The sequence below is a fragment of the Scyliorhinus canicula genome, chromosome 11 (assembly GCF_902713615.1).
Source record: "Scyliorhinus canicula chromosome 11, sScyCan1.1, whole genome shotgun sequence".
In the NCBI taxonomy this organism is placed as follows: Eukaryota; Metazoa; Chordata; class Chondrichthyes; order Carcharhiniformes; family Scyliorhinidae; genus Scyliorhinus; species Scyliorhinus canicula.
The window spans coordinates 60,082,745-60,095,726 of NC_052156.1; the positions used below are offsets into that span (position 1 = coordinate 60,082,745).

General features: G+C 44.5%; 1 protein-coding gene across 15 annotated transcripts in view; it reads right to left on the bottom strand.

The window, feature by feature from the left end:
- Nucleotides 1-12,982, bottom strand: part of foxp1b (forkhead box P1b) — a 645,688-nt gene that overhangs the window by 316,110 nt on the left and 316,596 nt on the right. The window contains exon 2 of one of the 15 annotated variants that reach the window (XM_038810662.1): nt 4,335-4,414. The exons of the other annotated variants lie outside the window; for them this stretch is intronic. Within the exon in view, the coding sequence (XP_038666590.1) occupies nt 4,335-4,367 (33 nt within the window). The 5' untranslated portion in view covers nt 4,368-4,414. The remainder of the gene's footprint in view (nt 1-4,334; nt 4,415-12,982) is intronic. 15 annotated transcript variants of the gene reach the window in all.

Here is a 12,982-nt window from a genome sequence, read left to right on the forward strand (position 1 = left end):
GAAGCGAGCAATTTGGAAAGTGTTAAAGGATTTCAATCCTCAAGGTATTCAAAGGGTTAAATATAGTACTAAGGGTGTGAATGGAGGCCCATGGAGCTGAACCAACAGACCAATCATTCATCTGTTATTTGTGCTATCACGCTGCTTACAAGTTATGTTGGACCCATTCATTTATCAAGCAGATTTTCGGTGTAAAATTGGAGTACTTTCATTGTAAGGACAAAACATGAATTCAAAAGCAGGAAAAGCACTTCCTACATCACAAGCACTGCAATAGCTGGTATGGATTTCTTAAGAATAGGATTCGAGATCAAAGATTTCCCAATAGCAGAATTCTGGATGCTTTCTACCGTTTGATGTAACTGGTAGAATTAATTTAACAAATGAGAAGCTATTATAACTCCGCTCTGACCATTGTCAGCTAGTTAGTGAAACTTTATCATTGAAGTCATACCAAAGTTTTAAACCTTCCTATCATTTTAGTTATAGACAAATTTTTAACACTGTAAATACTTTAAAAATGCAAACATGCAATAAAAAACCTTTGCCAGTGTCCCAATAAAGTGCTTCTTTGTCATAACTGTTACAAGCATTCCCAGCTGAATTTGGTTTAAATCAATAGCTCAGTTGCATGCTTTGTTCATTGTCAATGAAATATATGTATGAGCAAGAACTCTGAGTAACCTATGTAATCCCCTTCTTTAGGCTTTACAGGCATAGAGGGGGGTTTAAATAATCAAAACCACTTTCTCACTTAGCACTGGCTTGCTTTAAACTCCCGTAAAACAATAAAGACTTAACAACTACTCTTTGGAAAAGATGGTGGGTTTAACGACTTTTCATATTAGTAATCACCCGTTGATCCAGCTCTTTTGGTCACATATTGCATATTTAAGAAAGATATATCTCAGCTTGAAAAAGCATTTTTTAGTGGCAAGACTGGAAATAAAAGTTAAAAGGTAAAGAATGTTAACAAGAGCACAAAGTAAACAATTAAAAGTTTAGGGAAGCACGAGTCGTATATAGTTTTCTGATCCAAATATTAAATTGTCAGTTATTATCTTTGGTAATCGGATTTTGCGGCTGAAATCAGTTGGGACATTTTTTTCATAAAAGTCATATAAAATCACCAGGCTGGATTCTCCGATTTTCAGGCAATATCCTGACGTCGGCGTGGGAACTGTGGCATTTTACGACCGAAAATTTGGCACAAAATGGCCACCAATCCTCTATTTGGTGAGGGGCTAGCAGGAAGGCAGCTTAGAGCACCCGGCTCCAGCTGCCAATACGGCCGAAGAATTGGCGGATCCGTGGCCGCGCATGTGCACGCCGGCGGCCGGCAGCAACCGCGCCGTTCAACACGGCGCCGGCTGCGGGCAGACTCAGCCTTCAAAATAGTGCCCCCCTTTGGCCGGATCGCGAACCCCAGACCACCCACCAACAGTGCCCCCAGCCCCTGCCAAAGTCCCCCCTGTCTGTGGATCAGCTCCCCCCCCCCCCCCCCCCCCCCCCCCCCCCCCCCACTGTGGAGGTGCTGGACTGAGTCCACAGCCGCCACGCCGAGTTTGCGACAAGTAATAGCATGAGAGTCCCACGCCATCGGGATCTTGGCCGGTCGGGGGCGGAGCATCGAGGGGCAGGCCTCAGCCAACGTCCTGAGGCCGTCGATACAACGTGCGGCGAACCCCTAAAGAGTACGCCGCTTTGGAGGGGGCGGAGCATCGCGAAAGTGGCCCCGCACCCGATTTCGTCGGTAACTTGGATTCACCGGCTGATCGCCGAACGCGATTTTGCCGACCAGAGAATGCCGCCCACTATCTTTCACGTAGTTTTGACAAATTAAATTAAGATTAAAACACTCCTCATGAAAGTCATGTAAACAAAAAACAAAATCAAACAAAGGCAAGTATCATGTTTTATTGAATTATCAAGCTATTTAAACCTAAAAAGATCGCACTGACCTTAAAATGAACTATAAGAACAGGAAGGAGCTATATATATTACCTGGTTCTATGTAGTAGCCAGTGTATTAGATATTACCAGCTCCATCTTTGTGTTCAAGAAGTCAGATTATTTTGTCCCCATCACAGCAGATTCCTGTCAACTGCATTCACACTAACAGTGTTTATGTTTTGCCTAGCATAATGGAAGGTTCTGCCCTTGCATCATCTAAACAACTCTGTTCAGATTTGCCCAGGAGCAGCTTTCACTTTGTCCAGTCTCCATCTTCTAACAGATGTCATCCAAATCTAATCAAGCATAAAATGGTCATAAATATTTCTTTCTGGTAGATTTCACATCTACATTTCATGCAGGGACATGATATTTTCTAATACCTCCAGGGAGCACCTAATGCAAAAAACAGTTACTTACATTCATGACTCATATTCCTATGGTAATAAGGAGAGCATGTTCTCAGCTCAAAGAAAACGCAACAGAGCACAAGATTGTTGCTTTCTGGGCTTTTATGTAAAGTGCATCATCATTTTCACCTGAGCACTGCATAATATCACTTTTGTAAATAATAAGCAAAATAAAATAAGATAATGTACAAAATGTACCACCAGTGATTGATACTTTACTTTATTCAATTTACCTTGCTTTACCCAATTTTCATGTTTCGTTAAATGAAACATGATCAAGTTGATTTTTTTTTCAGTTGGTGCTTCATTTTGTTAACTGTTGTGTAGGTATTTTTCTGGGCAATTTATTAGGCTTCCCCATTACATGTACCATTTTATGACTGAGGTTATGAGTGGAGTATTCACAGTCAATGACGATTTTCAATAAACTTTTAGAAAACATGACACATTGGGACAGGTGGCTGGCTTGGAGTTTCTTTCGTTTCATGCAGGGAAATGCCTCTGCTCGCTGGTCTGGATCATTTCAGGTACTGACCATGTGAGAATTATGAGGGTAAACCATGCCCTGCTCCTTAGTGACAAATGAGTAGTTTTACGCAAAATTTAATTTGTACATTTACAACCTCCAAAATCTAGACACAACACATACTGTGAAGAAGTACCACCTAATCTCTATTAAAAAATATATATGGATTTTTAGAAACATTATTATAAATCCTTAGATGAAGTGCGGCACAGTGGTTTGCACTGCTGCCTCACAGCGCCGAGGGTCAGAGTTCCATCCCGGCCCCGGGTCACTGTCCGTGTGGAGCTTGCATGTCCTCCCCGTGTATGCGTGGGTTTTATCCCCACAACCCAAAAGGATGTGCATGGTAGGTGAATTGGACACAATAAATTGCCCCTTAATTGGGAAAAAAAGAATTGGATGTTCTAAATTTATTTTTTTAAATCCTTAGATGGCTCTTTTCTTCCATTTCACACAAACAGTACAATTTTAATACTATTATACACAAACAGCAAAATAACAGCCAAATCAATATTATTTTTTAAAATAGAAGCCCTAGTTAATCAATTCTGGCAGGGTTTTGCCTTTTTTATTGTATATGCAAATTGTAAAAAATCATAAGCGTGACCCCAGCGCTTAGTAATCAAGTTTTAAATTATAATTTGGTCTGATTATTTCAAATTTTAAAGTTTGCAATTACATTAGCTAGTTCCATGTAATTATTGTTAATTTCTATATACGGGATGCTTAACATAATTTGAAAATTAAATTAAAGTTTAATTTTTTTCCACAACCCTGTTTGCTTTCTATCTAAAGAACAATAAGCTTCACATTTTAATGACCACTGGATAAAATGAGAGCAGCCAGGGCATGCACTGAAAGGGTGAGCTTTCCAAGGCCAGCATTTGATTCCTCTTAGTCAAATTAATCTTTTACGCAAACCATTTGCATGAGACTTTTTTGACTGATGAGATGGATGTTATATAGACAACAGCACGCAACACAACTTTTAATGTTGTGAATTTCCAAAGGCTCAAGTGACTGCATCAACTACAAGGGGAGATGAGTCAAATTTGCCAAGATGGTTTAAACAGACTAGCATACACTTCTCAGAGACATTAATTAAAAACTCCCACTGGTCTCTTAAGTTAAAGACTTGACAAACAACAAGTGCACCAGCTGCATGTGCGTAAGCCTTGCATTAAGGTTTGCTTATGACAGTATAAGACTTGCTTAATTGAAGCCTGTAACTGTTTGTAGAACTAGAGAGAATAAACTGCCCCTGCAGTTATCATCACTATATCACTAAATAAGACAGCAAACTCACAAGCACCAGTTTCCAGTTGTTAAAGCTCAGCTCTCAAAACATATTTCATACACATTCCTATGGGAACGATATCTGAAGACAAGCTAATGCAAAAGAAAATGCATTTCAATAAACAGTCATCATTTCTTTTTGTTAGTACCTTTGTGCTCCAGCTCACTGTTCTGCCATCCATTCCCTTCCAGATCTCTGAAGTTAAAGTGGTGTCATCCTTAATCCAGACTGTGCATGTACATTATAAATAAGAAATAAAAGTAGCTTTCAGTACACTACTTCTGCATTAGCTGCCTGCCTGCTCTCTCTTTCTCCATCCCTGAATCCTGATACTTACCAACTACTTTGCCAATGGAGCTTTCTGTAAATAGAATGGAATAGGGGCGAAATGCATCCAACATTAAATATGGAATCAAACAGACATTTAAATTGGGAAAGGTCTCAGTTGCAAATTGTCATTTAATATTCAACCTACTGCCCCATTATGTGGATGAGTCTCTGGCCAGGTTGTGCCCAGCGCAAATCCCGCTATGTCAGGAGAATTCCGAGTAAGGCCCGAAAAAGGATTTTTGCTGGCCGCCAAACAGTTTCCGATGCCCCTGGGCCCTCCCAACATACGCAATATAGTTCATCCCCTCCCTGGGCACGAACATGACCAGCATCTTAAAATTTGTATTTAAATACGCAGGATCTGTTTTAAGCCAGATTCTCCCGTTTCCTGCAATTCTCCCACCAGTTGATGCTATGTGACACCAGCGCAAATCACTACTGGTCTCCACAAATGGAGTCCAGACATGATGACCATTGGCGTGAGACCATTGGGTGGCTGGGAAATGGCTGGGCAGTGCCAAGGGGTGGGGTCCGAAGGAGACCAATTGGGAGGGTCCCATGTCAGTGATCATTGGTGGCAGGTGGGGGGTTGAAGTCGGGAGAATGGGGAGGGGGGAGGGGCGGGTGACGTCACCCTGATGTCTGTGTGGGAGGGTGGGGGTGTGGATAACACTCTTTCATCAAGGATTGGGGATGTTCCCCTTGTCTGCGAGGTTTGTAATGCCGGGGGGGGGGGGGGCCTGTCAATTAACATTGAGATCAGGGAGCTTTTTAAAAACGGCCTGATTTCAGAGAAGCTGGGCTTGCTGGCATCTTTAGGTCCCACATACCTCTTCATGGCTCAAATCATCCCAACCTCTAAAACAAATGTCTGTGGGCAGATTGCAATCTGGAGTAGAATCACTCCCGTTCTGCACAGGCATGAGGACCAGTGCCCAGGGACGATTCCTGCTCCTGTGCCATGCAAATTAATGCGTGGTGGGGCGCTCAAGGGATTCCGTCGGACTGCCAGAATTGGGCCGCCATTTCGAGTTGGTGCGGGGGAATGCACGCATGCATGAGGGTAACCTGATCACTGGATGGGTGCAGATCCGGGGCAGGATTCTCCATTGGCTGCTTCCGAAATCGTGAAACGAGATTGGGCGAAGAATAGATTTTGACGCTATAATCGTGGCAGGCGCCGAATTGACGCCAAATCGCAATTCTCCATCACCTCGACAGCGGAGTCAATGCAGTCTGGAACACACATGCAGTAATCACCGCTTGCATGTCATTAGCGGGCCCAAACGGGCATAGGCCGAGTTCCCGACGGCGCGGTTCACTTCTGCTTTTAAAAATCATGAAACCGGCATGATGGCTGCTGAGGGAGAAAGAGGAGGTACAGAAAGTGTCCAACATCGCCATAGTTTGATGACAGTTGTGCCACTGGCCAGGGGGCTTCAGCCAGGACCGGAGGAAGTAGCGAGGGGTGGCTAGGAGGTAGGCTGTGGGGTTGGAGTGGATGGGCAAAGAACAACATTGCCACAGCTGGAAAGGCAGCCACGCAGCTGCACATGCCACAAACAGCCCACTGTGAATTTAGGGCCACTGGTCATATAGGCCATCCCTCTAGGTGCCTTCTGGCCCGAGCTGACCAATCAGCTATATGGGCATGCTCCAACACAACCAGCATGGTAGCACAGTGGTTAGCACTGTTGCTTCACAGCTCCAGGTCCCAGGCTCGATTCCCAGCTTGGGTCACTGTTTGTGCGGAGTCTGCACATTCCTCCTGTGTCTGCGTGGCTTTCCTCCGGGTGCTCCGGTTTCTTCCCACAGTCCAAAGATGTACAGCTTAGTTGGATTGGCCATGATAAATTGCCCATAATGTCCAAAGGTTAGGTGTGGTTACTGGGTTGCGGAGATAGGGCGGAGGCGTGGGCTTAAGTAGGCTGCTCCTTCCAAGAGACGGTGCAGACTCGATGGTCCGAATGGCCTCCTTCTGCACTGTAAATTCTATGTTCTATGATCTATGAACCAGTGTCATCTTGTTGGCTGGGATGAGTGTGTGTGGGGATTGTAATGTGTATATACCACTGCAGCATGTCAGCCTCCCAAGTGTCAATCACAGGCCCGGCAAAACCCACACCGTTTTTCATTGGATTGTGTTCCACTTGGTGCCAGTGCTAGCCCCTCCCCAGTTGCTGAATCGATCCAGGTACGGTGCCAGTTTTGCTGTCATGGAAGTCCACGACTTCTGCGTCAACGTCAACATTTAGTCTCAGAAACAGAGAATCCTGCCCCCCATTTTTTGCTCAACGCTCAATCCACCCCCACATTGGGAACCGCACTACTGGTGGCGGGTGGCAAAGAATCCTCCCCTATATGTTAATGGAGCCACTCTTTCTCTACATTGTAGGTGCAAATAAGACCAGCCATTAATGTTAGTTATCCTAACATTTTGTCTGAAGAGATAATTATTTTAGTAGTTTTCTTTGTAGTTCAAGTTAATCTTTAGAAAGCAAAGGAGAATCCAGGTTCACTGTTTCACTTTTAAAAGCACAGGATTGATGCTCTTTATCCAGAAACATAAAAAATGTATAAAGTTATCTGTTTCAGGGTATTAAACTATTACAACTAAAGGAGACAAGCTAAAACAAGGGAGAATTGTTAAATGTTTTCTCTGAATTGTTCACTATTTAACGATCTATTAGTCTTTTTACCTTGGTTGGAATACAGAATAACTGATCACATAGGCTTCTGTCTGATGAATCTCTTAAGACATCCATATGTCATAACAGAGCGTAAAAGAAAAATCACAAGACGTGTATTGCATGAACTATTGTGATGTCAGCCAGACGACTCTGCCCTCAGTGGAAATCGCTCACTCCATCCTCATACTGGTGTTTCAAAACCAAATCAATCTCATACCCTAAAAACAAAATGATGTAAACAAAATGCTTTTTTCTTCACTTGCATGATGGAACAACACATGCTGCTCCTGGCATCATCATGCATGTGATACATGGGTTGAGAACTGCTGACTCTGCTACACCCACCTCTTCTATAATAAGAGGCATGAAATGTGATAATTATCTACACATATAAAATATAAATGCATTCAAACTAAACCATCAAACACCTTATAAATATTAGGCAAAGTTTTATTTTATATTTAATGTTTTTAAGAAACAAGGAGCAAGTTTATTCTGTAAACAAAAGGATTCATGAGGCCAGGAAGTGCAGTGTATCCTATTGTGTTATTTCTTTCGATATTTTCCTCTCTGCCTCCACTCTATATTTGACACAAAATGGCTATTACTTTCCAACAAACACATCAGTAGCATGAAGAATTTCTAGCCTTGAGTCACGCAGACTAACATTTATTTTTAAACTCAGAAGGTTTCTGCCTTGACAATAAGTATACACACACTTACGAACAGGAAGTGCAGACACCTTCTCGCATGCCAGCTTCTGCTAGATACCCAAGACCTAGCATTCCTATCTTTCAAATTGGCAAAACAAAAGGTGCCACTATGTGTATTCTTACCCCTACAAAAAGGGAGGTAGAGGAGCAAAGCTAAAAGCAAAATTCATATTTTGACTTTGAGCTCTTTTCTCCTTTTGTACAGAAAAGTGCTTGGCTGTAAGCTGTCAAAAGTTAATTCATTCTGTTATGTTCTGTGGCACTAGTGTTTGCTTCTTCCCACACTTGTCCCTTCTGTGTTGTGAATTATTCCTTTCATAGAATTTACAGTGCAGGAGGCCATTCGGCCCATCGAGTCTGCACTGGATCTTGAAAAGAGCACCCTTCCCAAGCCCACAACCCGACCCTATCCCCATAACCCAGTAACCCCACCGAACACTAAGGACAATTTTGGACACTAAGGGCAATTTAGCACGGCCAATCCACCTAACCTGCACATCTTTGGACTGTGGGAGGAAACCGGAGCACCCGGAGAAAACCCACGCACACACGGGGAGAACGTGCAGACTCCGCACAGTGACCCAAGCTGGGAATTGAACCTGGGACCCTGCAGCTGTGAAGCAATTGTACTAACCACTATGCAACCGTACTGCCCATTCAGTGTTGTTTTTCCATATGCCATTTAATATTAAGTGTTCTTGTAGGTGTGGTGTTTTGGGGGGGGAGGGGGGGGGGGGGGGGGGTTTGTAGTGAATTGGTGAATCGACACAGTAAAACCAGAACTTGCATTAACCAATACGTGTCACATATCTGTAGCACTGCCAGGATTCACCATTGTTTTAGTTACTTATCATGCATTTATGCATGGTGGAGACCTCACGGGATTCCGTCGGACTGCCGCCATTTTGAGTGGGTGGGCATTTGGGTTTCAAAATCGATAATACTGTTTCCAGGCATGGGGGGGCAACGCATGATTGCCAAGGTGCACCCGAGGTGGGAAGGATGGAATATTTGAGGTGGTGGGTAGGATGTTGATCAAATGGGCTTCTATATTCTGGACGGTGCTGAGGCTCTTAAATGTTGTTGGAGCTGCAGCCATCCTGGAAAGTATCTTTTATCAGACTACTTGTGCCTTAGATGGCAGAAAGGCATTATGGAATCAGAAGGCGAGTCACTACTCAGCACAGCAGCACTCCCAGCCTCTGACCCGCTCTGCAGCCATTGCATTCATATACTGCTCCAGTTAAGTTTCTGGTCAATGATGACCTCCAGAATGTTGATGGTGGGAAATTGGGAAGTTCCATTGAATGTCGTGGGGAGGCGAGGATGTTACTTGCTATTCATCACCCAAAGTCTAAATGCTGACCAGGTGTTGCTGTAGGTGAGCACAGGCTGCATAACTGTCCAAGGAGTTGTAAACAGAACTGAACACTGCAATCACAATCAAACATTCCCCCATTTCTGATCCTAATGATGGAGGGAAGGTCATTGATGGAGCAGTCAAAGATAGTTGAACTGAGGACTCTGCCTTGTGGAATTCCAGCAGCAATATCTGGGCTGAGGATTGACCCCCCAACAACCACAACTATGTTCCTTTGTGCTAGATATGACTCCAGTCAGGAGGGTTTTCCCCTCAATTCCCACTGGATTCAATTATACTAGGTCCCCCTGATGCCACACACAAGTGCTGCCTTAATATCAGCGGCAGTTACTCTTACCTCACCTTGAATGCAGTTCCTTTTGCTGAGGTTGTAACGAGATCTGGAGATGGCCGTGGAGGAGACCAAACTGAGCACTCATGAGCAGGTTATTGGGGACAGTGTTTTTTTGATAGCACTGTTGACAATCGTTTGGATCACTTTACTGGTGATTGAGGGCAGACAATGGGGCAATAATTGGCAAGATTGGATTTATCCTGCATTTTGGAGGCAGGACTTACCTCAGCACTTTTCCATATTGTTGGTGTATTGGAATAGTTTGTCTGGAGACATGGCTTGTTTTGCAACACGTGTCATCAGCATTGTAGCTGGGCTGCTATTGGGGATCTATAATCTTTGCAGTGTCCATTGTGCTCAGCTGTTTCTTGGTATGACAGAGTGAACTGAATAAGCTGAACATGGGCATCTGTGATGGCGGGAATCTGAAGATGGTTCATTCAATTACACTTCTGACAGAAAATGGTTGCAAATGTCCCAGCCTTATCTGTTGCATCATGTGCTGAGCTCCGCCATCATTGACAATGAGGAAATGTATATATGGACTCCTCTTTCCATTAGCTATTTATTTTCCCACCACCATTCACAGATGGTTGGATTGCAGTATTTTGATTTAAGACATTAATTATGGAATCACTTAGTTCTGTCGATTGCATGCTGCTTCTGCCATTTATCATGCAAGGATCCTGTGTTGCAGCTTCACCAAGTTGGCACCTCATTTTTGGGTATGCCCAGCATGCCCTCTACATAGATGGAATAAGAGTTGGTCCCCTGGCTTGATGGTAATGGTAGAGTGAGGAATATGCTGCTGTCTATAGCACCTCACGTTTTTGAGTTGCTAGATCTGTTCTAAATCTATCCCATTTAGGATCGTGGTAGTGCCACAAAATACAATGGACGATGCCCTCAGTGTGAAAACCTCACTTCCACAAGCACTGAGCGGTGGTCACTCCTACCATGGCTGTCATTGATTGGTGAGGATCAAATCAAGTTAATTTTTTGTTAGCTCCTTTCTCTCCCTACAGAGCTGCCAGACCTGCTGAGATGTTCCAGCATTTTCTCTTTCATTTCAGATTCCAGCATCCGCAGTAATTTGCTTTTATCCAGTAATTTTTCTCTTGTGTTAGTTCTCAATCCATGTGCTGCGAATTCAGTGTGGCAACTATGCCCTTCAGGACTACACCAGCTTAGTCAGTAGTGGTGCTATCAAACCACTCTTGGTGAACAACGTTTTGTGTCTCCCTGCCCTCAGTGTTTCATCCATGTGTTGTTTGACAGGCAGAGACAATGCCCTCAGTGTGAAAACTTTACTTCAACAAGGACTCTGCGGTGGTCACTCCTACATGTGTTGTTTTGACATGCAGAGGTGCAGAGTTGCCTCCTGCAACTTCTCAAACCCCACTTCACCTTCAGCCCACTATCTGACATGACGTTCAAGCCGCAAATGGTGTGGCCATGAACCACTTGAATTCCATCCACAATTTCCTCACCCCAATTCTCCACTTCTGCATTTCTGCTTTCAGATACTCAAAAGCTGCTCTCTGACCAGCCACTGCAGTTTCATGAGAAAGGGCGCAAACAAGTGCATGTCTGATGTAATTGTCTCTTGATCTGGCAGTCAGAGTCAGTAGCTCAGATATGGTCACTGCACAAACTTTGGAGGGTAGGAAAGAGGTGGGATCAGCACACAGTGAGCTATTAGGCAAAACAGACCAAACCCAAGGGAAAGGATAGCACATGTGCCAGCTTCCCTGAGGGTGAGGTTGCAGACGGGTTCTGCTGCAGAAGACTCAATTGACATCTTCAATGGGGCAGTGTAAAGGAGAAGGCTGATGAGCATGCACACCAAAGTACTTGAAAGGCCAGCTCAGAGTGTTGCCACTGTCGAGGAGCATGGAGGAGTGGCTCCAGCTTGGTACAGGCAGTTGTGCAGAGCTCAGGAGCCATCCTTTCTCGCAAGGGTGTGACGACCAACCGCAGACCCACCCATTATGCAGTGTCAGCAAGCCCATGTCTCAGTTTTCTTTGTAGCATAGAAAGAAACAACCCAACATTTATACACTGCGGTGGAATCTCAGACCAAGGTTCTGGATCCCATGCTTGTTGCCATGTAAAGCTCAGCTTGTGTTTTACACTCAGATGGCTTCCATTATGGCTGCAAGTACCAGTGCTCATAGTGGCAGGCAGGCTCTCGCTGTAGTCCAGAGGTCTGTCCTACATTAGATAACTAGGATTGTGGAAGCACCGTCTCATGGAAGTGGCAGTGGTTCCATGGAGCACAGGCTTGCTGCCCTCTCTCAGGAATGATGTGGAGATGCCGGCGTTGGACTGGGGTGAGCACAGTAAGAAGTCTTACAACCTGAAGAAGGAGCCGTGCTCCGAAAGCTCGTGTTTGAAACAAACCTGTTGGACTTTAACCTGGTGTTGTAAGACTTCTTACTGTGCTCTCTCAGGAAGGCAGCATTCAGTATCCCACTGCTTCACTCCCAACAGTACCCCTGCCAATGCTTCACAACTAACTAACACAGGCTCTCGGCACCCATGCTACGCTTACACAGTCCAAAGCTATCTCCTCAAGCATCAGAGCTGCTTCAGGGCAACCAGCAAGGCTACCCACAGTCTCGCCGAAGCACTTTTCCACTAGCTATGCTGCCGCCACTGGTGCCATGCTGGATAGGAGCACGAGGACAGACCAAGGCATCCAAGTGCAAGGCAAGCTACAGGGATGCATCAGGGTGAGTAATTCAATTTTGCATGTATTAATGGCAGCTTCCTTTCTTAGTTATAGTCAGAATGTATCAGCATTTTGGGAGGATATTTAATTTAAGGTTTTGGCCACTACAATGATCTGTAGCACAGGGATGGAGTGTTGGGGAATTCTGGAGCAGCATTGACATGGGAATAGTTTTAGGGGAAACCAGAATCTAATGAGGTATGCAAGGATAGCTTGTCTCTAGAATGATGGTGTCCCAGGTGCCTCCTCTTCTTGTGGAGCTAACTGAAGGACTAGTAGCAGGGGATGCACCCTTGTTTATGTAGTAGGAAACAGATCACAACAAATGCAGGACACACTATAGTGAGTAATGTAGTGCTCCGATTGAGTGGTCCAGGCAGAACATAGAACATAGAACAGTACAGCACAGAACAGGCCCTTCGGCCCTCGATGTTGTGCCGAGCAATGATCACCCTACTTAAACCCACGTAACCTGTATACCCGTAACCCAACAATCCCCCCCATTAACCTTACACTACGGGCAATTTAGCATGGCCAATCCACCTAACCCGCACATCTTTGGACTGTGGGAGGAAACCGGAGCACCCGGAGGAAACCCACGCACACACAGGGAG